General features: G+C 45.6%; 1 protein-coding gene across 1 annotated transcript in view; it reads right to left on the bottom strand.

The window, feature by feature from the left end:
* Positions 1-26319, bottom strand: part of fndc4b (fibronectin type III domain containing 4b) — a 271124-nt gene that overhangs the window by 138764 nt on the left and 106041 nt on the right. Inside the window, exon 3 of the mRNA XM_067984470.1 lies at positions 16841-17045. Coding sequence (XP_067840571.1) covers positions 16841-17045 — 205 coding nt within the window. The remainder of the gene's footprint in view (positions 1-16840; positions 17046-26319) is intronic.

Below are 26319 nucleotides of genomic sequence, written 5' to 3'. Positions count from 1 at the left end.
TGCCACTTCAGGTATCGGGGCCCCCTGCTGGTAAGCAGCCACTCAAATGTTACGTGCTGCTTGCATTGCAACAACCGGGCGTGGGTTAATCGCGCACCGCGACCCCTGTGCCTGTTTTTGGGGGTTAACCAATTTAACCCCCATTTTCTCTATGTCTACCCAATCTAAGTCTTTCATTATTTTGAAGACCTCTATCAGGTCACCCTTCAGCCTTCTCTTTTCCAGAGAAAAGAGCCACAGGCTGTTAAGTCTTTCTTGATAAGTATATCCTCTCAGTTCTGGTATCACCCTTGTGAATCTTTTTTGCATCTTCTCCAGTGCCTCTATATCCTTTTTTACAGTATGGAGATCAGAACAGTACACAGTACTCCAAGTGTGTTCTAATCAAGGTTCTATACAAGTTTAACATAACTTTTCTGCTTTTCTATTCTATCCCTCTAGAAATGAACCCCAGTGACTAGTGCTCATATCCTCCGTCTATGAGCACTAGTAATGTACAATTTAAAATAATAGATGTTAAAAATATGAACTGAAGACAGATTCATTCAGAAAATCCTGACATTGGAAGCTAACTCCATTTCTTAGCGTGTGAATCACCATCAGTTGTGGCCTATTAACATGTAACACAATCCATGACAACACATATGGAAATTAAGGTACAAAATTCCAATGGATCGTCATCTCCTAACTTCCAAATTTTTAAATACATGGCTGCAGGGTGACAACGACTGGGAATTAAATATGCCAGGGTATTTAACAATCAGGAAGGACAGACAGGCAGGAAGGAAGGGAAGGCGGGGTGGCTATGTTAATAAGGGAAGAAATCACTGTAATACAGAGAAAAGATATTGGGACAAAGGATCAGGATAATGAAACAGTTTGGGTAGAGATAAGGAATAATAAGGGGCAAAAAACACTCATGGGCATAGTATATAGGCCTCCTAATAGTTGCAACTCTGCTGGAAGAAGTATTAATCAGGAAATAGTCGGGGCATGTAATAAGGGAACAGCTATAATTATGGGGGATTTTAACTGTCATATTAACTGGACAAATCAAATTGGGCAGGGTAGCCTTGAGGAAGAGTTTATTGAGTGTATTAGGGATGGATTTCTTGAGCAGTATGTAACTGATCCTACAAGGGGGCAAGCAACCTTGGACCTGGTCCTGTGTAATGAGCCAGGATTAATTAATAATGTCCTAGTTAAGGATCCCCTTGGAATGAGTGACCATAACATGGTTACATTCCATATCCAATTAGAGAGTGAGAAGGTTGGTTCTCAAACAAGCGTACTGAGCTTGAATAAAGGAGACTATGATGGTATGAGAGCGGAATTGATTAAAGTGGACTGGGAAAATAGATTAAAGGGTAAGACGGTACATGAACAGTGGTGTTCATTTAGGAAGTTATTTTACAACTTTCAAAAAATATATATTCCACTGAGGGAAAAAGGGTGTAAAAGAAATAACAGCCATCCGTGGCTAAGTAAAGAAATCAAGGATAGTATCCGACTAAAAACAAGGACATATAAGGTAGCCAAACTTAGTGGGAGGATGGAAGATTGGGAATTCTTCAAAAGACAGCAAAAAGTAACTAAAGGATTGATTAAGAAAGGGAAGATAGATTATGAAAATAAATTAGCAAAAAATATAAAAACAGATAGCAAGAGTTTCTACAGTTATATAAAAAGAAAAAGGGTGGCTAAGGCAAACGTAGGTCCTTTAGAGGATGAGACCGGGAAATTAATGGTGGGAAACATGGAGATGGCAAAAATGCTGAACAAATATTTTGTTTCAGTCTTTACGGTAGAGGACACTAAGAATATCCCAACACTGGACAAACAGGGGGCTCTAGGGGGGGAGGAGCTAAATACGATTAAAATCACGAAGGAATTGGTAGTCAGTAAATTAATGGGACTCAAGGCGGATAAATCCCCTGGACCTGATGGCTTACATCCTAGGGTCTTGAGGGAAGTGGCAGTAGGGATTGTGGATGCTTTGGTAATAATTTTCCAAAATTCTCTGGACTCGGCAAAGGTCCCGACAGATTGGAAAACTGCTAATGTAACACCCTTATTTAAAAAGGGTAGTAGGCAGAAGGCTGGAAATTATAGACCAGTTAGCCTAACATCTGTGGTGGGTAAAATTTTGGAGTCTATTATTAAGGAGACAGTAGTGGAACATTTGGATAAACATAATTTAATAGGACAAAGTCAGCATGGCTTTACGAAGGGGAAGTCATGTCTGACAAATTTGCTTGAGTTCTTTTAGGATATAACGTACAGGGTGGATAAAGGGGAACCAGTGGACGTAGTGTATTTGGACTTCCAGAAGGCATTCGACAAGGTGCCACATAAAAGATTATTGCTCAAGATAAAGAATCACTGGATTGGGGGTAATATTCTGGCATGGGTGGAGGATTGGTTATCTAACAGGAAGCAGAGAGTTGGGATAAATGGTACATTCTCGGACTGGCAACCTGTAGCCAGTGGTGTTCCGCAGGGGTCGGTGCTGGGTCCCCAACTCTTTACAATCTATATTAACGATTTGGAGGAGGGGACCGAGTGTAACATATCAAAGTATGCAGATGATACAAAGATGGGAGGGAAAGTGGAGAGTGAGGAGGACATAAAAAACCTACGAGGGGATATAGACAGGCTGGGTGAGTGGGCGGAGATTTGGCAGATGCAATACAATATTGGAAAATGTGAGGTTATGCACTTTGGCAGGAAAAATCGGAGAGCAAGTTATTATCTTAATGGCGAGAAACTGGAAAGTACTGCAGTACAAAGGGATCTGGGGGTCCTAGTGCAAGAAAATCAAAAAGTTAGTTTGCAGGTGCAGCAGGTGATCAAGAAGGCCAACGGAATGTTGGCTTTTATTGCTGGGGGGATAGAATATAAAAACAGGGAGGTATTGCTGCAGTTATATAAGGTATTGGTGAGACCGCACCTGGAATACTGCATACAGTTTTGGTGTCCATACTTAAGAAAAGACATACTTGCTCTCGAGGCAGTACAAAGAAGGTTCACTCGGTTAATCCCGGGGATGAGGGGGCGGACATATGAGGAGAGGTTGAGTAGATTGGGACTCTACTCATTGGAGTTCAGAAGAATGAGAGGCGATCTTATTGAAACATATAAGATTGTGAAGGGGCTTGATCGGGTGGATGCGGTAAGGATGTTCCCAAGGATGGGTGAAACTAGAACTAGGGGGCATAATCTTAGAATAAGGGGCTGCTCTTTCAAAACTGAGATGAGGAGAAACTTCTTCACTCAGAGGGTAGTAGGTCTGTGGAATTTGCTGCCCCAGGAAGCTGTGGAAGCTACATCATTAAATGAATTTAAAACAGAAATAGACAGTTTCCTAGAAGTAAAGGGAATTAGGGGTTACGGGGAGCGGGCAGGAAATTGGACATGAATTTAGATTTGAGGTTAGGATCAGATCAGCCATGATCTTATTGAATGGCGGAGCAGGCTCGAGGGGCCGATTGGCCTACTCCTGCTCCTATTTCTTATGTTCTTAATTTGCCTTGTGAGTGGTGGGGGGAGCGGGGAGTGTGTGGTTCTGATTTCAATTTCTCACATATTATGATTAATTTGGATAAATTTTGGTCTCACAATCACACAGGTGTTGTTGCGATTGGCAAGATAAATACTTCCGGTAGCCATTTGCGCTTTTCTATAAAAGCTGCAAACTGGTATTGTATGTCCTTCAGATTGGACATACAAACCTAAGTGGCTATTGCATGGAATCCTTCAGGCTTGTAGTCTCAGATGACGCAGGGTTAGAGGGTTGGGGATAACTGGACCAGAGCGTGCAGAAGTACGCTGGCCTGTAGGGAAAAGGTCAGTGCAGTGGGGCTGTCTCAGTAACATTAGGTCAGCCCAACTACACATAATGTGACCTCACGGCACCACTTACTGGTGTGATACCAATGGGATGCTGTGATCACTCACTGGGGATCATTTTGGCTTTGGATGATAGTGTAAATCATTGAAAATCGGGAGAGATGTAGAACGGGCGGCTAAATCGATATCGGCCATTTCACACTATCACCCAAAGGCAAAATTATACCCCCCTGTTTTTAATGTATAATAGATGATTTATGTGCACATTTACAATGAGTATTGCCCAAGTCAACTTGTCATGCCACAATTGCACAAATTGGCAACTTGGTGGCTTTGTGCCGAAGCTGTGAATATCTTCACAGTATCTCTCAGAAAAATTTCAGAGCCTCCAAAGATATCTTCTTTTATGTCCAGGTAAGCTTTGGTTTCAAGTTTAAGGTTCATCTCTTTTTTTTTGCACTTTCATTTTAAATTCATTTAATGAAGTCTTTCACTCTGCAGTCTGTTTTCCTCAATTTGCATTTAAAGGTTAAATTAGGTTTTTGCCAGTTTGTGTATGAGCCTGCCTCTCATTAATTGTCTCCTTTGCTAACATCTCTATAGTCAGTGGACCTTTCAAAATGATCTAATGAAATCCTGAGCACAAAAATGCATTAAGAGATAATGATAAAATATATTCAAAGATATGGGCCAAGTGCAGGCAATTGGGACTAGCTTAGTGGTATAAACTGGGCGACATGGACGTGTTGGGCCGAAGGGCCTGTTTCCATGTTGTAAACTTCTATGATTCTATGATTCTATAATTCAATATAATTTTAAGTGCTCCGCACTTGTGGCCTGAAGCCTACCTTCCTCTTCTGTCCCCACTATAACTGGCTAATATTTCTCCATTCCCTGGCCGTAGTCAGCCGATCTGCCCCAGTGGACAAAAGCTGTGGTAAGGGATTGTAAAGCAAAATCGTAGTTCATGTAACTTATGGCCACATACTCCCATATTAAGATAGAGTTTTTTTTTAAACAGCTGCAAAACACATCTTGACCCACCGCCCATACACAACACCCACCCCTCCCCCCTGCACTGAGTGGCACGTGCTTAACCCCATCGGCCACTCGGCAGTTCTCCCGACCATTGCACCCTGCGCTGCTCCATTCGCAACCATCGGATGCCTCCTTAACTTTGTGGCCTGTTGTTTCTGTCCTGCTCGATGGCCTCAGCTTTTTCTTCACCTGTTTGAACTAGGGAGGCTGGGAGAGTGTGGGTTGGCAGGAGAGACCTTATTTTTATTATGGGTTGCTATAGAGCAGGGCCAGAAGTGGAGAGGATGGGAGGCTTTATGTTTTTTTATTCTGGCTACTGCGGAGGGAGTATCAGGGAAAAGCCCCCTGCGCATATTTTTCTGTTGTAGTTATTGGGGCTTCCTCCACCCTCCTCCCCTGACTTTATCCCTGCATACTTTTCACTGCAACTTCCCCCTCTTCTGCCAGAAATCTGCAACCAGTTAAAATCTCCCCCAACCACCACCCTCCAAGCTAAGAATGTATGACTTTAAAATGGTGACTCAATTACTTCTGCATGCGCTGATCCAATTATCCCCTGCTCTCTAATCACACATCACCTAAGAACTACAATTGGGCTTGACTTCTCATGTGCAATGGTGCCGAAGATTGACTGGTTATAAATAAAATGGACAAATTTGTTTGACTTCAATATATTTCCAAATGACCAAATAAAATCATGATGCTGGAGGCAAACTGGATTTTTGATGGTACGTTTCTTGGTATTACATGATTTTGTGAAAAGCAAATTCTTGTGTTTGTAAATCTTTTAGTTGTAGCTAATGTTGGCCTAACATTTATTAATTAAAAACACTTTATTCAATGGCTTCTTGTCTGTTTATCAAGAAGTCTTTTCAATCTAATAGAATTGAGCAGATTATTGGACTGGTAAAAAATGTTCCATTCACTGTCACAACAATTCACTGTGGTATCAAGGGAACAGAAATATCCCAATGAGGTTTAATTATCTGTCTCTTCTGCAGCTTTGCAGGCAGATAGAGAACATAAAACACTTCCCACAGCTAGTTACTAACATTTCTATCGCTGTTTATCAATTGTTCTTCAGATAAAGATGAAAGTTATTTCAAAGAGCCTTATTGTTATTCATTGTTAGTAAGCACATCACCGGACCATCAGAAATGTTGAATTTGTACGAAAAAGATCAATACAGTTTGTCGGAATAAGGTTACAGGAAATAAATGATCTTTTTCAACAAATAGAAAAATAAACAATTTTAGATGTGTTCCTTAGTCATGATTCACTCTTTGCTCTTCAAATAGCAGTAACTGTTTTGCCAAATATTGTTGAAACATTTGCTTTATACTCTAATAGTCAAACTGCATTAGATCCATTCATCACTCAACCAACGATTGAAGTAGAAGAGAAAAATACAGTGAAAAACAAAAACAGACTAGAATCAGAGACCTGACTTCAAGCTGGGCGTGACTGGGAGCTAAATATTCAAGGCTATAGGATCTTTAGAAAGGACAGGGAAATTGGGAAAGGAGTGGGGAGTAATAATATTGATAAAAGACACAATTACAACAGTAGAAAGAAGGGATTTCAGCAGAAGTGATTGGGCAGTAGAAACAGTATGGGTCGAACTAAGGAACAGTAAAGGATACAAGGCTCTGCTGGCAGTTGTCTACATACCTCCTGATAGTAGTGATGCAGTAGTGGGGTGTATAAACATGGAGATCAGGAAAGCATGTAGCAAAAACAATGTGGCTAAATTGGGAGATTTTAATTTTCACATAGACTGTAGAATGTATTCAGGACAGTTTTCTACAGTATGCTTTAGAACTGACAAAGCAACAGGCCATATTAGATTTAATGATGAATAACAAACCAGAATTAGTTAAATATCTGATGATAAGGGAGCACCTTGCAAATAGACCACAATATGATTTAATTTGATGTTAGGTTTGAGAGGGAGCAGAGGGAGTCACAAACCAAGGTTTTAAATGTAAGTAAGGCAAACTTCAAAGAGATGAGAAATAAACTGATCACTAAGTAAACAGTTAATGGGTAAACCAACAGACAAACAATGAGAAGGTTTCAAAGAAGTACTTGATACAATACAAAACCGGTGCATACCCCTAAAAGTCAAAAGCTCGACTTGTGCAGTTAAGCAACCATGGTCAACAAATGAGGTAAGAGACAGTATTAAGCTAAAATAAAAAACTTACATAAATACAAGGAAAAGTGGAAATCCATTGGGCTGGGACAGCTAGAAAAAACAACAAAAGGATACAAAGAAAGTAATAAGAGGTGCAAAAAGCTAATATGAAAATAACTTGTAAGGGATATCAAAGCCAACAATAGTGTCGTGGTTATATTAGTGCATTAATAATCCAGAGGCCTGGAGTAATATTACAGAGAACATGAGTTCCTATCCAACCATGACAGTTTGAGAATTTGAAATCAGTTTTAAAAATAAATCTGGAAATAGAAAGCTGGTACTAGTAAAAGTGTCTATGAAGCTGTCAGATCGTCATTAAAAACCCAACTGGTTCACTACTGTCCTTTAGGGAAAGAAATCTGCCGTCGTTACTTGGTCTGGCCTTTATGTTACTCACATCAATGTGGTTGACTCAATTTCCCTCTGAAGTGGTCTAGCAAGTCACTCAGTCATCAGTTCAACTAGAAGTGGGCAGTAAATGCCAATCTTGCCAGCAACAACCACATCCGGGGATCGAATAAAAAATGTTTTTATAAATATATTAAGAGAAAGAGAATGGTTAAGAGTCCGTTAAGGACAGATTCAGATGAAACTATAATGGACAATAAGGAAATGGCATACTTGTTAAATGAATGCTTTGTATTGATTTCCAAGAGATCAAAGTACCAGCGGTACAAGGGAACCTAAAAATAAGTCAAGGGGAGTGGATTTAATAGAAGTAAAAAAATGGTACTGGGGAAAATAATGGGATTTAAGATAAACAAATCTCCAGGATCAAGATGGTTTTTCACCCCAGGGTATTAAAACGTACCTTAAAAGGTGAGGAAATTGCAGATGCGTGAGTCATAATTTTCCAAAGCACTCTAGATTCTGGAACTGTGGCTTTGGATTGGAAAATTGCAAATCTCAGTCCATTATTTAAGAAAGGTATATCAGCTCTATGAAGCCTCCATGCAACTGCATTCAGATGAAAATAATTACATTCTGTTTCAGGAAGAAAATAGGACAGCGGGGTGAAAGACCAGAAGAACTGCAATGCAAACATTTGACTCTCACTACAAATGTAGGCAAGGCTCAGTTTAATGATAACACTACAGCAGCTGACCCATCTTACATGAAGGTCATTTTACCAGTCTTGTTACCTATTTTCAATTCTCTCTGAGAATTGGCAAGCTATTCAACAATAGCAGTATCAACAACAACTTGCATTTATATAGCATCTTTAACGTAGTGCTTCACAGGAGCATTATCAAACAAAATTTGACACCAAGCCATATAAGGAGATATTAGGACATAGCCAAGCCTATCCTCACTTGATACTCATATACGTGCAGATATGACACTGGATATCAATCAGTAATGAGATTGTGCCTGTCTTTTTCCCGGACTAGTCTGGGGGTGCTGAGGCCAGCTGATTTAACCCTGCTGCTGCCTCAGCCTTGTTAAGGTAACTCAGCACAGACCAAGGATCAAGCCCAGGACTTTATGGTCTGTATACTCAGGAACACACAGGACATTGTGTTCACTGGCTGACCCGTGGAGATAATTTCTACTATTATTTACTTACACTTTTAATGAATTTTCTGAAAGTTTTTTTAATATAAAATCTGTGCTGAAAACCGAACTGAACGCTGAATCCAAATGGAACTGCTACATACAGAGCAGTGATATTTCCCATTAGTTCCTGTAGCTTCTCTTGAATTTATGAATGCCCTTGCTCTGGTCACAGTTGGATTGAGTTTCATCACTGCTAGGTTGAGCCTCTTGCGATAATGAAGTACCTCACCTCAGCAGGAGGAACAAAGTGAGTGTTCTGCCTAAACAAAGAGTGGTAATGAAGTACTGAAGTGTGACAAAGGCCAAGGTTTGCCAACCTGCCCTCTCAGAGCTCACGGAGACAGAATGGAATTCAGGGTTTCTGAGGCAAAATGACAAGAAAATGTAAATCGACTGACAGCAGGTGTCCTTGCTGCAGGGTGAGACTCACCTCTCAATTCCTCCCTGGCCTGAAGGTGATGCAGATGACCTATAAAATCCAAGAAACCTGCTAAGTCATTCCAACAGCAGGGTTATCATTCTGGGTGAATCCTAACTCAAGAATCACTGGAACAAACAAACCCAGATATGTATGTTTTTAAAATGGGGGAGGGAGATTTAATTAGAAACATCCTTTTGAGAATAAGTACTACAAAAGCTTGCCTGCAATAATATGTTATATAGGGGGTTAAATTGGATAACACGTGAAAACGGGCGTGGGGATCGCGGTCGGTGATTAACCCGCGCCCGTTCATTGCACTGCAGGCAGCACGTTAAATTGGTGCTGCCTGCTGATTTCCATGATTGCACCTAGCACTGCTTAAAGGCAGCTGGCACCTCTTAAAGGGGAGGTGCATTGTGGCTGCAAGAAGCGGTGGAGTTGTTAGAAGGCTGAATCTGATACTTTGAGGAATGGCTGAACATGCGAGAGAACGTGCACCAAGGTTTTCTGATAATGCACTGAAGGCCTTGGTGCAAGAGGTGGAGAGAAGGAGGGGCATCCTGTATCCACTGTGGGGCAGGAGGCCCTCCAGACATATGCTGAAGAGGCAGTGGGAGAAAGTAGCGGAGGAGGTAAACACCAGGAGCATAGCTCCACACACATGGATGCAGTGCAGGAAGAAGTTCAATGATTTAACACGAGTTATCAAGGTGCGTGAGTTCAAGTTTCAAGTGGCGTAACCTAACAACTGCACCACTAGTGTCATTCACTGCTCAATGCACTATACCCCCATTACCTACCCATCAACAATCTCTTTCAATCAGTACTCAACTGTTGAAATGCTTGATCTCACCCTCACATACTTAGCACTTTTGCAAGCCTCACATCCACAACTCACAGTTGACATACACTGGCAGCTATTCAACCATGACAGCCACATCATCCAAACATCTTGCAGGACACTCACTGACACACTTCCCTCTTTCTTGCAGGAGAAGGTAACGCATAACAGGAGGCAGCAAGAAACAACTGGAGGAGGACAGGCACACCTACAAGTTTTGACCCCCATGGAGGAGACAGTGCTGACCATCATGGGAAGGACCATCACTAAGGCTGTGGCCACTGGCTGTGCTGGAGGGATCGATGATGAGGGTCTCTGCATAACTAATCCTCCTCTCTTCCCACTTCTCCCTCATCCCACAATCTTTTCTCACTCACGTGCTGCAAATGGAGTAAGCACACACATCTTACTTCCTCCTCTCCCCTCACCACAACTCAACCAATGTCCCTTTGTCATTTCAGATACCCAAAAACTGGAATATTCCCAGTCAGAGGACACAGAGGAAGAAGACAGTGATGATGAAGACACACTGTCACTCGATCTTACACTCGCAGCCACCAGCTCAGAGACTGACACTGCACGTAGTTTAGAGGTTAGGATAGAGGAGGGATCTGCACACAGTGAGGCACCAGGCACAAGTGCACAGGAGCCAGGGCAAGGGGAAAGGATGTCGCAGGTGCCAGCTCACCGGAGGGCGAGGTTGCACACTATTTCTGCTGCAGGGGAGTTAGGTGATGACTTCAATGGGCCAGGCTATAGAAGATGGCTGATGGCCGTACACATCCAAATGCTTGGTGCACTGGAAAGCCTTCCAGAAAGCCTGTGCACAATGTCAAGGGGCGTGGAAGAGTCCAGCTCCAACTTAGTACAGGGCTTTGTGCAGAGTTTGGAGCCCATCCTTTCCCACATGGAACGGGTCGTCACCTCCATCAGCACACTTGTGGAACCCACCATGATGCAGCGTCTGATGACTGACCCGGGAGAGTGGTAGTGGTGCCATGGAAGATGAACTTGTTGTCCTCTCTCAGAATGACAGCATTCCTGCTCCCACCCCTGCCACTCCACCAGTGCCTTTGCTGTTGCCTGTCAGCCAGCCAGGCTAAACTGCTGCAGCCCATGTCGTGATGGTGCAGCCTGAAGCTGCCGGCCCAGAACTGCTAGAGATCGTCCTCCATGGCCATCTGCGCACTCCTCAATTGAAGGTCAGCAGCTTTCCACCACCCATGCTCCAGCCACTGGGAAAGCACCTTGTAGGAGCACTAGGAAAGGAAAAGGCACACGAATGACAGGCACTGAGGGAATGCACAAAGGTGAATAGAATCAGTTTGTTTGAATCATTTGATGTGTTAATTTATAAATGTGGATTTGAATTTGCATTTTGTGGTGGTTTTTATTTCTGCGGTGAACTGAGGGAGGATGCAATGTGTAATCATAAGGAGGGCAATTTGATTGTCTTTTCGGAGGGGAAAGGTAAGGAGAATGGGGAGGTGTCATTGAGGTTACTGGTATCACTCATTAATAATCTGATCACACAGAGCCCCGGCAGACAGGGCCTGTTTGCGTTGTAGCCTCCCTGCCTCTTCCTGCATGTCCTGTTGCACTTCCTCCTCCTTTTCCTCCTCTTCCTCCACCTCCTCTTACTCATGCTCCTCAGGTTCTCGTCAGATAGGCAGTGGCAAGGACTGTTCCCTCATAATGGCGAGGTTGTGCAGCATACAACGATAAATCTTGATACCCGCTCAGTTGAGTGCTGCAGTGCTTCTCCAGAGTGGTCCAGGCAGCGGAAGCGTTGCTTAAGGACGCCTATGGTGTGCTCTATGATGTTCCTTGTGGCAGAATGGCTCTCATTTGTAGGCCTGCTGTGCACGTGTGCATGGGTTCATGACCACAGTCATGAGCCACTTCATGGGGGGATAACCCACTTAGCCCAGTAGCCAGCCTTTGACTTGATGGTTGAAGTACAGGTGGAATAGAAGACTGCCGCAGAATGAAGGAATCATGACTACTGCCAGGATAGCAGGCACGACCTGCATGATGTGCTTCATGTGGTCGCACCCCAGCTGCACATTGAGGGAGTGGAATCCCTTCGTTCAGGCATATGGCCCAGTTCAGATGTGGAGCACGCAAGACAATGTGCGTGCAGTCAATGGCACCCTGCACCATGGGGAAGCCTGCAATGCGAGCAAACCCTCATGCTCGCTCCTCCTGTTTGTCTCTGGCAAGAGGGAATGAAATGAACGTGTCTCTCATTGTATAGAGAGCCTCAGTGACCTCCCTTATACTGCGGTGCACTGCAAACTGCGAGATGTTGCTTATGGGCATCATTTTAGCACCCGCTATCGGGTGCGTTCCTGGCAGGGGGCTCTGAAAATTGGAGAATCCTGGAGTGGGTCGACAGCCCGACTCCAACCCACCCACTTCCGGGTTCCCCACTGACGCGCCGGCGTGCGCGCGCAGCCCCCGCTGGTGGGAATCCCGCAGGCCATTAAAGCCAGCGGGGTTCCACTTGAAGCTATTTATTTTGCTTGTTCAGGTCATTACCTGACCTGATTAAGGGATTATGTGAGGAGGGATGGGATTTTAGAGCAAACTGGAACATACTTGCTCTCGAGGCAGTACAAAGAAGGTTCACTCGGTTAATCCCGGGGATGAGGGGGCGGACATATGAGGAGAGGTTGAGTAGATTGGGACTCTACTCATTGGAGTTCAGAAGAATGAGAGGCGATCTTATTGAAACATATAAGATTGTGAAGGAGCTTGATCGGGTAGATGCGGTAAGGATGTTCCCAAGGATGGGTGAAACTAGAACGAGGGGGCATAATCTTAGAATAAGGGGCTGCTCTTTCAAAACTGAGATGAGGAGAAACTTCTTCACTCAGAGGGTGGTAGGTCTGTGGAATTTGCTGCCCCAGGAAGCTGTGGAAGCTACATCATTAAATAAATTTAAAACAGAAATAGACAGTTTCCTAGAAGTAAAGGGAATTAGGGGTTACGGGGAGCGGTCAGGAAATTGGACATGATTTTAGATTTGAGGTTAGGACCAGATCAGCCATGATCTTATTGAATGGCGGAGCAGGCTCGAGGGGCCGATTGGCCGACTCCTGCTCCTATTTCTTATGTTCTTATGTTCTTATGTTTCCCACACTGGGGGAAACACTCCCAGTTCAAATGGACCTGTTGCAGCCATCAGCCTGTGGCAGCTGCAAAGGTCCATTTGACAGGTGGTGGGGGGAGACCTTCACTCATTGCAGGAGACCACTCTGTCACTTGGGACAAAGCTTGGCCTCCACTACCCTCCTCCTGACAATCAAAGTCACCAACTTGCACACTTACCCCGGGGTCCAGAGACATGTACCTACCTTGCGGACCCCCTCAGATGTACATCTTCCGGATGGGGGCCACCGTAGCTGCAGTCATGACCTCCTCGGAGGGCGAACAGCATCACCAGCCTCGCCATCCACGCCGTCCACCTCTGACACGTGGCGCTCCACAACAGCGTGCTGTGACACATCCACCTGTACAGCTCCTTCACAATCTTATATGTTTCAATAAGATCGCCTCTCATTCTTCTGAACTCCAATGAGTAGAGTCCCAATCTACTCAACCTCTCCTCATATGTCCGCCCCCTCATCCCCGGGATTAACCGAGTGAACCTTCTTTGTACTGCCTCGAGAGCAAGTATGTCCCAGTTTGCTCTAAAATCCCAGGGAGGGCTACCGCGGAGAGAGATGCGTCGCAGAGGGCACTACCCTCGCCACAGGGTCCACAGACCGAGGTTCAGCTTCCTGGACCTCTCTGAGCAGCAGTGCACACGGAGGCTCAGAGTCACTCGACATGTAGTCGTGGACATCCTTCATGCCAAGCTGCTCCTGGCTGGCCCGAGCACCATCTTCTTACCAGTCACTGTCAAAGTCACCACTGCCCTCAACAACTTCTCCTCCGCATCCTTCCAGTGTGCAACCGGGGACATCGCCGACGTCTCTCAGCCATCTGCACAGAAGAGCCCTGCAAATACACCTGCACCCACTCTGCAGTGACACAATGGGTGGCATCAGTTGTGGGTCTTCATTGTGATCCTCAGGAAAGGGCATTATTGCACAAACCAGACAAGATTCGCAAAGACATGGCAATGTGGTGCCAATATAATATGTAATATGAGTTGGTCAGAAATTCAATATCAGTATCAACCATGACAAACCCTCAAACACCCTTGTGCATCCCCTTCATGCTTACGACACGTTTGCCTTACGCTGCCCACTGCACATATCTGATGCATGCCCTGTGGCTGCAGCGCAGGTAGTGGCAGGTTGAGTGAGGCTGACCGTGAAAGAGATGCACGAGAGGGTGAGTATGAGATAGAGCCATGAGATTGTATGAGGATTGGGTTGAGTGGTAGTGGCGGGATGAGTACTGGCGAGGTGAGTAAGTGCAGGTAAGATGAGGATGAGGTTTGAGTGGGTATGAGGGGTGATGTGACAGAGTAGTGTTGGCAGTGCAGAAGGAGGTGTGGGGTGGGGGCGGTGATGTGGCAGATGGAGTGTAGGGGAATGAGTAAGTGTACTCACTTTGGCTGACCTACTGAGGTCATTGGAGCGCCTCGTGCATTGTATGCAGGTGGGCGATATGTTGGTGGTGCAGGTGACCTCCTCTGCCACCTCGAGCCAGGCCTTCTTGGTGGCAGAGGCAGGCTACTTCCTCCCGCCCGCCGGGGGGAAGATCTCTGTCCTCCCCCTCCTCCTCACCCCATGTATTGATACCTGGAGTGAGGCATCATTAAACTGGGAGCAGCCTTCCCCCTGGGCTGCTCCATGCTGTAATTTTTGCTATTTATTGCAGCATCTGTCAGTGGAGGACTGCCCCTTTAAATAGAGCTCCTCCAGCTGACAGACCTTACTACGAATGCGCAGCCTGCCCGACGCGCAGATCAGCAGTGGGGAACCCGGAAGACAAGGTAAGTGGATTTAATTGGGCTGCGATCGCGCGGGTGGCAGACTGATTTCGCTGGGCGCGTTACCCACGCACCCGATAGCCCCCCCGCCGAGAACCCGCAGCCCTGCTAACATCGGGCCCTATATCTCTAGCAACAGCCTAAAAGGAGCCAGAGTCATAAAAATTAAGAGCCACGGGCACCTGGACAGCCGCAGGCAATGTTGTCCTTGCTTTGCTTTGAGGCTGCAGTTGTGGCTGTAGCAGTTGACAAATTCCAGTCACGACCTCTTTTGTGAACCAAAGACGTCTGATGCACTGGTCGTCGCTAAAGTTGAGGTAAGAGAATTGGTCCCTGAAGGACTCTCTGTGGATGTGGCCTCCTGCTGAGTGCCCTGCTCCTCCTCCCTCTTCTAGCAGCTTGTCCTGCTTTGTGTGGCCTCTCTTCTTTCTCCCAGTTCAATTCCCAGAGGAAGCCCTACCAGGCCACCCATGTCTGGAAGCAACTTTTTTTGGCACAATATTTTAAATGACACAAAGAGTACAGCAAAATCAACCAGACCACTCTCCCTGTAGAGTACTGAAACTTTATCCAAGTAGAAGAAACCTCCAAAAATGCATACCAGCAGCCAGAAGAAATAATCTAGCAACTAACCTGTGAGTACTTCATGATCCCTTTAAATAGTGCTGGTGGGGGTCCTTCATTCCTTTTAAGTCCTGTTCAGTTGTGCGAGGTTAAGACAGGACATTGGCTGGAGTGTGGAGTTCCAAAATAGCAGCATTGTCTTCAAATCAGCAATGCACACTGATCTGCGTCATAATCTCCATACTTTGCATGCTGCCGGAGGTTGTTAGGGACATGTGCAAACCCCTTTACCAAGATGGCGTCCTGCACACTTCCCATCTGAAGTGTGCACGCACATCTTGGACCCCATTTTCGGGACTTAGGTTTCTGAGTAGCACCTAAAAAACGAGTGCTACATGGCTCAATTTCGTCCCCATAGATTCAAAGAATCACTAGCATTTCCAGAATCGTACTGATCATTTCAGAAAACCATCTGATGTTTTTTTAAAAAATAAACACCACCAGTTACATCCAAAGATATTCAGAGTAATTAGGAGGAATTGCATCTGGGTCTCTTTATTAAATCAGCAAAAGCACCATATTAAATTTTCCAGGCAAAATGGCTTGTAACAGACTATAACTGAGAATGACAGAATCGATTGACCGCTGCAGCCCAGTAATTCAAACCTGTAACTTTTGATTTCTAGAGTGCCTCTGTCTCGTGCCCTAAGGGCTCTGCCATTAACCATATACTTTGAAAATTCAAGTGTACAGCTCTTATCTAGACTACACAGTAAAACACAGCTATACCATAACTGTGATAATGAATTCCCAAACTGGTTTCAGTGCTTTTTCACTTTGATTTACTATTATTTTTTAACAGTAAATAGTTATTCAGGTTAGCTGAATGTTTGATGGGTATTTAACAAACTAATGTTTATTTTCCTCCACATTTTTTTAATCATTCAAATGTTTGTGTGTGATGGTAACAGCTGGGACAAAGGACAACTGGGAACAGGGTCACATGTCTGCACATGCCCAGTAGGTGGAGAAGGTAAAGAAGAGGGCTGCTTTCACAAGGATCTACAAAATAATTCTGTGACAACCCAAAATATGAGAACAGAAGCAAAAATATATTAAACTGCCTTCTTGGAACAGATCAACAAATATTAAAACAATTGAATGATGTAATTCTCGATGAATGATGTAATTCTCGATTTGATGATTCATATATTAGAAAACCTTTCCAAGCCTTTTATTATCTGATAACCTTGGTTACATCCACAAAAGTGTAGATATTTGCAATGATGGTGTGAATGGCAGCTTAGTCAGCACATTATAAATCTTTGAATGCTGCACAATTATGTAGAACTAATATCATGGCAGAGACTGTAACAGTACATGGTAGAAAGCCAGAGTAAATAATCAATCAACAGATCTCACCTTTGTTCGAGCTGTTTGAAGGCACCCAATCAGTTTCTTTTAGGGTTCTGAATTGGACACGCTTGCTGGCCCGGCTTTCCCCATTCAGACCAATGGATTGAACTTGGATCACATATTCCGTGTCTTCCTCTAAATCCCACAGCACACATGCTCGGTTTGTGGTATTCACTTCGCGGATAGACCTCTGCATCTGACCATCTTTCCTCTGCATCAAACAGTATATTGAAAAATTAGCTGATGATGAATAAGTGATCATGATTAAAGTTCAGCTCATTCTTTATACATAACCTGGGTTGTCATCTCATCACTGTATACTTTACTAAAAACTAGAGCAATCCCACAGCAAGATTTGACAAATATTGTGGTTTACCATCATCACTACTACAAGGAAATAAGTTTTATTTTAAAGTCCACTTAAAGGTCTAATATCCCAGTTCAAGGATTCTAAGCATGAAAGTTTGATCTAATAATTAATCTCAAATCAACCTAATTTCAACCTTGATACTCCATTATTTAAGAAGGGAGGAAGAAACCAGGGTCTACAAATTCAGGGGCACCCATTTCTTGACGTGCAGAAGAGTCGCAGGGTATGGTCCCTGTGCCTGAATGGCGAGGCCCAAGATGCCCCCGATATTATGCCTCGAGCCTCATTTCCATGAAGTGGGGGAGCAGCAGAGAGTAAGAGGCAGCTTGCCCGACGTAGTATGTTTGAAGACTGGACTGCTACGACACTAGCAGCGGCCCTCAGGCAAGTGAGGAAGGGGGAGCCCGAGACAGGTGGTAACGGTAGCCGGGGAGGGGATTGTTGCAGGGGGGGGGGGGGGTAAATCGGTAGCTGGAGCAGCAATGTCTCATGTTCTTTCAATGTCAGGTCGGGAGGAGCATTCCTGCAACTCCCAGTTCCACATTCAGGTAAGTACATTTTAAAAATTTACCTTGTTGCTTGTGGCCTGGTTTTCTTGGTGCTGGTTGCCACGGGGTAAACCAATCTTGCCGTGGGGGCCTCAAACAGGCAAAGGGCCTAACACCTGTTTCAGGCGAGGGCACTGCATGCCAATATTTTGTCCTTTACCAATCTAGCAGACGGCACACTTCCAGCTCATAATGAGCATACACTTCCTGCATGGAAACTTAGGAGGTCGTTTAGTGCCTGAAAAACGGGTGCTGCGTGCCAAATTTGTAGGTCCAGGTGCTTATGGACCCATCAGTTTGAAATTGGTTGTGGGGAATTTATAATCTATCATCGGAGACAGAGCAACTAAGCACTTGGACAAGTATGAGTTAATCAAAGAGAGTCAGCATGGATTTGTGACAGGTAGGTCATGTCTGATTAATCTAATTCAATATTTTGAGGAGGTCACTAGCATAGTGGATAGAGGACTATCTATGGATGTTGTCTATATGGACTTAGGAGAGACAGTAAGTTGTGTGGCTGGGACCAGGAAGTTACAAAGGGACATAGGCTTAGTGAGCAAAACTATGGCAGATGGAGTTCAACGTAGGGAAGTGTGAGGTCATCCGCTTTCTATCTAAGAACGACAAATCACAATATTGTCTTAATGGCAAGATACTAGAAGCTGTGGAGACACTGAGGAATTTAGTTGTCCATGTACAAAAATCGCTAAAAGCTAGTGCACAGATACAAAAGTATTCAAAAAGGTTAATGGATTGTTGGCATTTATCTCAAGGGAGTTGGAATTCAAAAATGAGAAAATGGTTCTTCAGTTGTACAGAGCCTTGATCAGATCCCATCTGGAGTACTGTGTTCAGTTTTAGGCACCAAAGCTCAGGAAAGATATATTGGCCTTGGAAAGGATACAGCCCAGATTCAGCAGAATGAGTCCAGACTTAAAAGGTTAAATTATGAGCACAGGTTGCATAAACTTGGCTTGTATACACTCGAGTTTAGAAGATTAAAGGGTGATCTAATTGAGGTGCTTAAAATGATTAAGGGATTCAGTAGAGTAGATGCAGAGAAACACTTTCATCTGGTGTGGGAATCTAAAGCAAGAGGGCGCAATCTTGAAATTAGAGCTCGGCCTTTTAGGAGTGAAATCAGGAAGCATTTTTTCACACAAAGAGTAGTGGAAATTTAGAACTCACTCGCCCTAAAAGCTGTGCATGCTGGGTCAATTGACACCCTCAAGGCTCAAATGATAGATTTTTGTTAGGTAAGGGTATCAATGGATAAGGAACAAAGGCGGGTAAATGGAATTGAGGTACAGATCAACAGTGATCTAATTGAATGGCAGAACAGGCTCAAAGAAATTTAGGGATGCCGATACATAGATCCCTAAAAGTGGGAGTGTAGGCTATGAAAAGGCAAATGCGTTTCAGAGTTTTATATATATAGCAGCACTGAATACACAACCAAACAAATTATGTTAAAATTATATATGGTATTGGTAAGGTCATAACTGGGGGATTGCAAACAGTTCTAGACTCCCCTTTATATGAAGAATATTAGACCCGTGGAAAGGGTATTTGAAAATTCCAAAAAATTATCCCAGGACTATGATATAGTGGCAAAAGCAGAGACCTGGCTCAAAGAAGGGGAAGATTGGGTACTTAATATTCCTGGCTACAAGGTATTCAGGAAAGATAGGGAAGGAAAGAAAGGAGGGGGTGGCAGTATTGATCAAAGAAACTATTCTAGCACTGGAAAGGGGTGATGTAGTTGAAGGATCAAAGACAGAATCTATTTGGTTAGAATTAAGGAACAATAGAGGAGCTATTACGCTACTGAGTGTATACTGTAGGCCACCAAATAATGGGAAGAAGATAGAAGAACAAATTTGTAGGCAAATTACAGAAAGATGCAAGAACTATAGTGTAATGATAATGGGGGACTTCAATTATCCTAATATAGACTGGGACAGTAACAGTGTAAAGGGCAAAGAGGGGGAAGAATTTCTGAAATGTGTTCAAGAGAACTTTCTGGAACGGTGTGTTTCCAGCCCAACCAGGAAGGAAGCAGTGCTGGATTGAGTTCTGGGGAATGAAGTGGGGCAGGTAGAGCATATTTCAGTGGGGGGAGCATTTGGGGTACAGTGATCATAATATCATTAGGTTTAGAATAATGAATGGAAAGGACAAGGAACAATCCAATGTGAAAATGCTTAACTGGAGGAGGACTAATTTCAGTGAGTTAAAAAGGGATCTTGCCCAGGTGGATTGGAATCAAAAATTGGTAGGCAAAACAGTAATTGAACAATGGGAGGCCTTCAAGGAGGAGATGGTTCGGGTACAGAGTCGACACATCATTATGAGGGGGAAAGGAGCAACATCCAAAGCTAGAGCTCCCTGGATGACTAAAGATACAGGGCTATGAATTGGGCCGCATAGTGCCCGTTTTGTAGGCGCTACGCGGCCTCCTAAGGACCCAAAATGGCATCCAGAATGTGCACGCATACTTCTAGCATGAAGTGCGCCGGGCACCATCTTGGTAAAGGCATTTACGCATGCACAGATAACAAATGCCGGCAGCATGTAAAGTAGGGAGAATATGCGGTAGATCTGTGTGCAACAATGATTTAATGGGACAAATGCGATTTTGGAACTCCATGCTCCAGCCAACGCACTGTCTTAACCTTGCACAGCTGAACAGGTCGTACACCGCATGAAGGACCGCCCCCCCCCCCCCCCCCCCCCACAGCACTATTTAAAGGGATCATGCAGGATTTACAGGTTAGTTGCAAGATTATTGCTTCTGGCTGCTGATGCATTTGTACCTGTTTTTGGAGATCTCCTATACTTGAATACTAGGACTAGGGGACACAGCCTAAAAATTAGAACCAGGACTTGCAGGAGTGAAGTTAGGAAATGCTTCTACACACAAAGGGTGGGAGAGGTTTGGAACGCTCTTCTGCAAACGGCAGTTGATGCTAGCTCAGTTGTGAATTTTAAATCTGAGATTGATAGATTTTTGTTAACCAAAGGTATTAAGGGATATGGGGCTATGGCAGGTATGTGGAGTTAGGTCACATGACCTCATTGAATGGCAGAACAGGTTCAAGGGGCTAAATGACCTACTCCTGTTCCTATGTTCCTATAATAAAGTTTCAACACTCTACAGGGAGTGGGCTGGCTAGCTGACAGGCAACAGCAAGGGCACTGGCAGAGTGGCAGGGGTGGGTCAGGAATGCTGTCATCCTGAGAGAGGACAGCAGGTTCATGTTCCATGCAGCCACTGCCACTTGCTGCCTCCTGTTATGCACCACCTTCTCCTGCAAGAAAGCGGGACATGTGTCGGTGAGTGTCCTGCAAGATGTCTGGGTGATGTGGCTGTCATGGTTGAATAGCTGCCAGTGTGTGTGACCTGTGAGTTGTGGGTGTGCGGCTTGCAACAGTGGTTATGTGTGAGGGTGAGAGGAAGTGTCTGATTGGAAGAGTTGAGTACTGATTGAAAGAGTTTGTTGGTATGTGGGTGATGAGGGGTGTAGTGCGTGGAGCAGTGGATGCGGCTAGTGATACTGTTGGTAGGAAAGGCCACTTGACAGTTGACCTCACTCACCTTGACCACTCATGTCAAAGCACTTAACTTCTTCCTGAACTGCATCGATGTTTGTGGTGTTAAGCGCCTGGCATTGACTTTGTTCCCTACTGTCTTCCACCTCCTTAGGAGCCTTTTGCCCCACTGCGGATATAGGATGTCCCTCCTTTCCACCTCTTGCACCAAGGCCTCATCAGGCTCTCTCGCAGGCCTGGTACAAACTCAGATCGGCAGATTGGCGGGGTCTGACGTGCAGATTGGAGGATGTGGGATTTAGTGGTGCGCAACCTTTATTCAATATTTTAACATAACTCAACAGTTTGTAAACATAGGGATGGGACCTGCATCTGTGTTTTACGTGTGCAATTTCTGATCTCCGTTCAGACACTGTGCGGACGCGTATCTTATATTTTACAAATAAGGGGTGCAGGCTGCCTTTATGAGGTGCGAGCCACTCGTGATATCGGGGCTCCCCTGCTGGTGAGCAACCACTCAATAGTGCAGGTCGGCCTGGCTGTTTGCAGCAATCATGTAAAACAGCAGGCAGCACAAATGTTACATGCTGCCTGCATCTCAACGACCAGGCCCGGGTTAATCACGCACCACGATCCCAGCACCCGATTTCAGGGGTTAACCAATATAACCCCCATGGAGATTAAAATGAAACAGAAAAAGGAGGCTTGTGATGTATGTAAGATTAATAATACAATAGAGAACCAGGCTGAATACAGAAAGTACAGAGGAGATCTAAAAAAGGGAAAAAGAGGGGCAAAGAGAGAGTATGAGAATAGATTAGCGGCTAACATAAAAGGGAACCCAAATGTCTTTTATAAACATATAAATAGTAAAAGGGTAGTCAAAGGAAGGGTGGGACCGATTAGGGACAAAAAAGGAAATCTTCTTGTGGAAGCAGAGGTCATGGCTGAGGTAATAAATGAATACTTCGCATCGGCCTTCACTAGAGAAGAGGATGGTGCCAATGTAACGGTAAAGGAGGAGGTAGTAACAATATTGTATAGGATAAAAATAGATAAAGAGGAGGTACTTAAAAGGTTGGCAGTGACCAAAGTAGAAAAGTGACCCGGTCCAGAGGGAAGTAAGGGTAGAAATTACAAAGGCTCTGGCCACAATCTTCCAATCCTCCTTAGATATGGGGATAGTGTCAGAGGACTGGAGGATTGTAAATGTTACATCCCTGTTCAAAAAAGGGGAGAGGGATAAACCCGGTAATTACAGGCCAGTCAGCCTAACGTTGGTGGTTGGGAAACTTTTAACGGGGGTTGAATTCGATAACCCTCGAATCTGTGGGCGGGCATCGTGGTGCACAATCAACCCACGCCTGGTGCTTCCGTGCAGGCAGCAAGTGGGATTCGTGCTGCCTGATCATTACCATGATTTGTACATGCAGCCAGCGCTACCCGTGCTGTTGAGAGGCTGCACACACAAGCAGGAGGCCCAAAATGGGGTGTAGCCAGCAATAGTTAAAGGCAGCCTGCACCTCCTAAAGGAGAGGTGCACTGTTAATGAGAGCAGTGCAGGATGGCAGGAAGGATTGCTGGACCGGCAAGAGAGCACACACTAAGGTTCTCGGACAATGCACTGGAGGTCCTGGTGGAGGGAGTGGACGAAAGGAGAGCCATCCTGTACCTGAAGGGTGGTAGGTGACCCTCCAGACACCAGCTGCGCAGGCAGTGGGAGGCTGTGGCCCAGAAGATGAATGCCAGGAGCATTGCACCGCACATGGGTGCAGTGCCGATAAGATAAAAGTTCAATGATTTGACACGAGTGGTCAAGGTGAGTGAATGCAGGTGTCAAGTGGCATATCCTACCCACTGCTCCACGCACGACAGCTCCCCATCACCCACCGACCAACAAACGCTGCCCATCCGTACGCAATGCTGCACCACACCTTCACATAGTACCATACTTGTTGGCCACACAACCATCATGTGGGTGTGACTTGCAGGTCACACACATTGGCACCTATTCGGCCATGACAGGCACATCACCCAAACATCTTGCAGGATACTCACTGACACATTTCTCTCTGTCTTGCAGGAGAAGGTGGCGCATAACAGCCGGCAGCAGGAGGGACCTGAGGGAGGACAGGCTCGCCTATACGTCCTCACCCCTCTGTAGGAGACAGTGCTGCGGATCATTGGGCGGGCCATCGCTGCGGCCGTGGCCACTTGCGGAGTTGGAGGGCCCAACGAAGGGGGGTCTATGCATACCTAATGCTCCTTCTCGTTTGCCACATCTCCCTCATCCCACAATCTTTTCTGACTCACATGCTGCAGATGGTGTCAGCACGCACGTCTTACTTGCTTCTCTCCCTGCTCCACAACTCAACCCCTCTCCCTTTGTCGTTGCAGATACCCAAGAACTGGAGCCGGCACCGTCCGAGGAGGAGGAGGAGGAGGAGGAGGAGGACACTGACACTGAAGCTGCCCCATCACTTGATCTGACATTTGCATCCACCAGCTCAGAGACTGACACCGCACGTCCTTTAGAGGCAAGGTTAGAGGAGGGATCGTCACGTGGTGAGACACCAAGCACAAGTACGCAGGAGCCGGAGCGGGGGTAACGGAGACCACAGGTGCCAGTTCGTCGGAGGGCGAGGTCGCACAATGGTTCAGATGATGACTTCAATGGGCCAGGATACAGAAGACGGCTGATGGGCGTACACCACCAAACACTTGGACTGGAAAGCCTGCCAGAAAGCCTGCGCACAATGTCAAGGGCCATGAAGGAGTCCACCTCGAACTTGGAACAGGGCTTTATGCAGAGCTTGGAGCCATCCTTACCCACATGGAACGGATGGTCAGCTCCATCAGTACGCCTGGGGAACCCAACATGATGCAGCGTCTGATGGCTGATGTCGCGGCTTCCATTGCAGCACAAACCGATGTCATCAAAGGTCTGCAAGCTTCATTTGAAGCTCAGACTGCTGCTATGGAAGCGCAGACTGCTGCTATCGTGGCTCTGGGTACCACTGGAACAGGGCTTCCAGGAACGTCACAGCACTCCAGCAATCCGTTCACCAGCTGTTTACCAGGAGTGCTGAGGCGCCGACGTGTGCAGGTGGCAGTGACACCTTAGTAGTCGAAACTGCTGTCCTCTCTCTGCTCCCACCCGCCACTCCGCCAGTGCTCTTGCTGTTGCCTATTGGCCAGCCAGACCAGGCTGAGATGGTGCAATCTGAAGCCGGGTGTTCTCAGCCCAGAGCCGCTCGAGATCATCCTTCAAGGCCATCTGCACACTCCTCCATTGAAGGTCAGGAGGCCTTCCACCACCCATGCTCCAGCCACTGGGGATGCACCTCGTTGGAGCATTAGGAAAGGTAAAGGCACACGAACAACAGGCACTGAGGGAATGCGCAAGGGTGAATAGTCTCATTTTGTTTGCATCATTTCATTTGTTAATTTATAAATATGAATTTGAATTTGCATTTGGTGTTGGTTTTTGTTTCTGCGATGAGCTGAGGGAGGAAGCAATGTGTAATCATATGGAGGGCGATTTGATGGTCATGTGGGAGAGGACAGGTGGGGAGTGTAGGGCTGTTGGTGACCTGAGAGATGTCGCTCACGTTATCGATCTCGCTCTCGGATCAGGTGAGCTTCTGGAGCCCTGGCAGACAGGGCCAGTGTTCCTTGTTGCCCCCATGCGTCTTCCTCCACTTCCCCCTCCGTCTCCTCCACCTCATCCACAGCCTGTTCCTCCTCCTCCTCTTCCTCTGGCTCAGGGTCTTGCTGGATAATTGGTGGCAAGGGCCGTTCCCTTATAATGGAGAGGTTGTGCAGCATGCAGCATATCACGACGAATCTTGACACCCGCTCAGCTGAGTACTGCAGGGCTCAAACAGAAAGGTCCAGGCAGCGGAAGCGTTGCTTTAGGATGCCTCTGGTATGCTCAATGTGTGTGGCAGCATGGCTTTCGTTGTATGTCTGCCCTGCACGTATCTGTGTGTTCCTGACCAGGGTCACGAGCCACCTCATGAGGGGACAGCACTTGTCACCCAGTAGCCAGTCTCTCACTTGCTGAGCCGGTTCAAAGATAGCTGGCACGTTGGACTGCCTCATAGTGAAGGTGTCGTGACTGCTCCCAGGGTAGCGGCATTGACCTCCATGATGCTTGCTCATCTGGAGGTAAGAGTGGTGTTCCCTGAGGGCCCTCATGCTCAGTGCCCTGCGCCTCCTCCTCCTCCCTCTCCTCGCAACTTGACCTGCTCTACATGGCCTCTCTGCACGCTCCCAGTCATGTTCTATTCCCAATCGGGAGCCCTAGCAGACCACCCATTGTTGCTTGGAATCTTGTTCAAACACTGTCGCAAATTACACCAACCAAAGGCGGTACATGCCTAACCACTCGTTAGCAACAAATTCATGCTGACTTTTATTTATTAGCCCATGCTTTCCCAAGTGCCAATTAATTTTGTCAAAGATTATTGGGCTAGAAATTGGACCGTCTAGCGCCCGTCGTTTCGGTGCTACATGGCCTCCCGACCACTGCAACTCTCTAGGTATAGGAAGCTTCAACAAACACATCCTAGTCTACCAGCAGCCAGAAGCAATAAGCCAGCAACTAACCTGCAACACCTGCATGATCCCTTAAAATAGCTTTGTGGGGAAGGTCCTCCAGGCGCTCTAAGACATGTCCAGGTGTTCGTGGTTAAGACAATGTGTTGAGTGGAGTGTTAATGTCAAAATGGTGTCTATCACTTTAAATCAGTGTTGCACACTGATCTAACACATATTCTCCCTACTTTACATACTGCCGGCGTTCGTTATCTACGTTTGCGCGAAACCCTTTACCAAGATGGTGTCCAGCGCACTTAACGCTAGATGCATGCACACGTATTCCGGACGTCATTTTGGAACTTTGGGAGGCCAAGTAGCGCTGAAACAACGGGTGAAGACAGTCCAATTTCTAGCCCAATAATCTTTGACAAAATTAATTGGCACTTGGGAAAGCATGGGCTAATAAATAA

The sequence above is a fragment of the Heptranchias perlo genome, chromosome 5 (genome assembly GCF_035084215.1).
Source record: "Heptranchias perlo isolate sHepPer1 chromosome 5, sHepPer1.hap1, whole genome shotgun sequence".
NCBI lineage: Eukaryota > Metazoa > Chordata > Chondrichthyes > Hexanchiformes > Hexanchidae > Heptranchias > Heptranchias perlo.
This window is presented reverse-complemented; position numbering and strand designations above follow the sequence as displayed.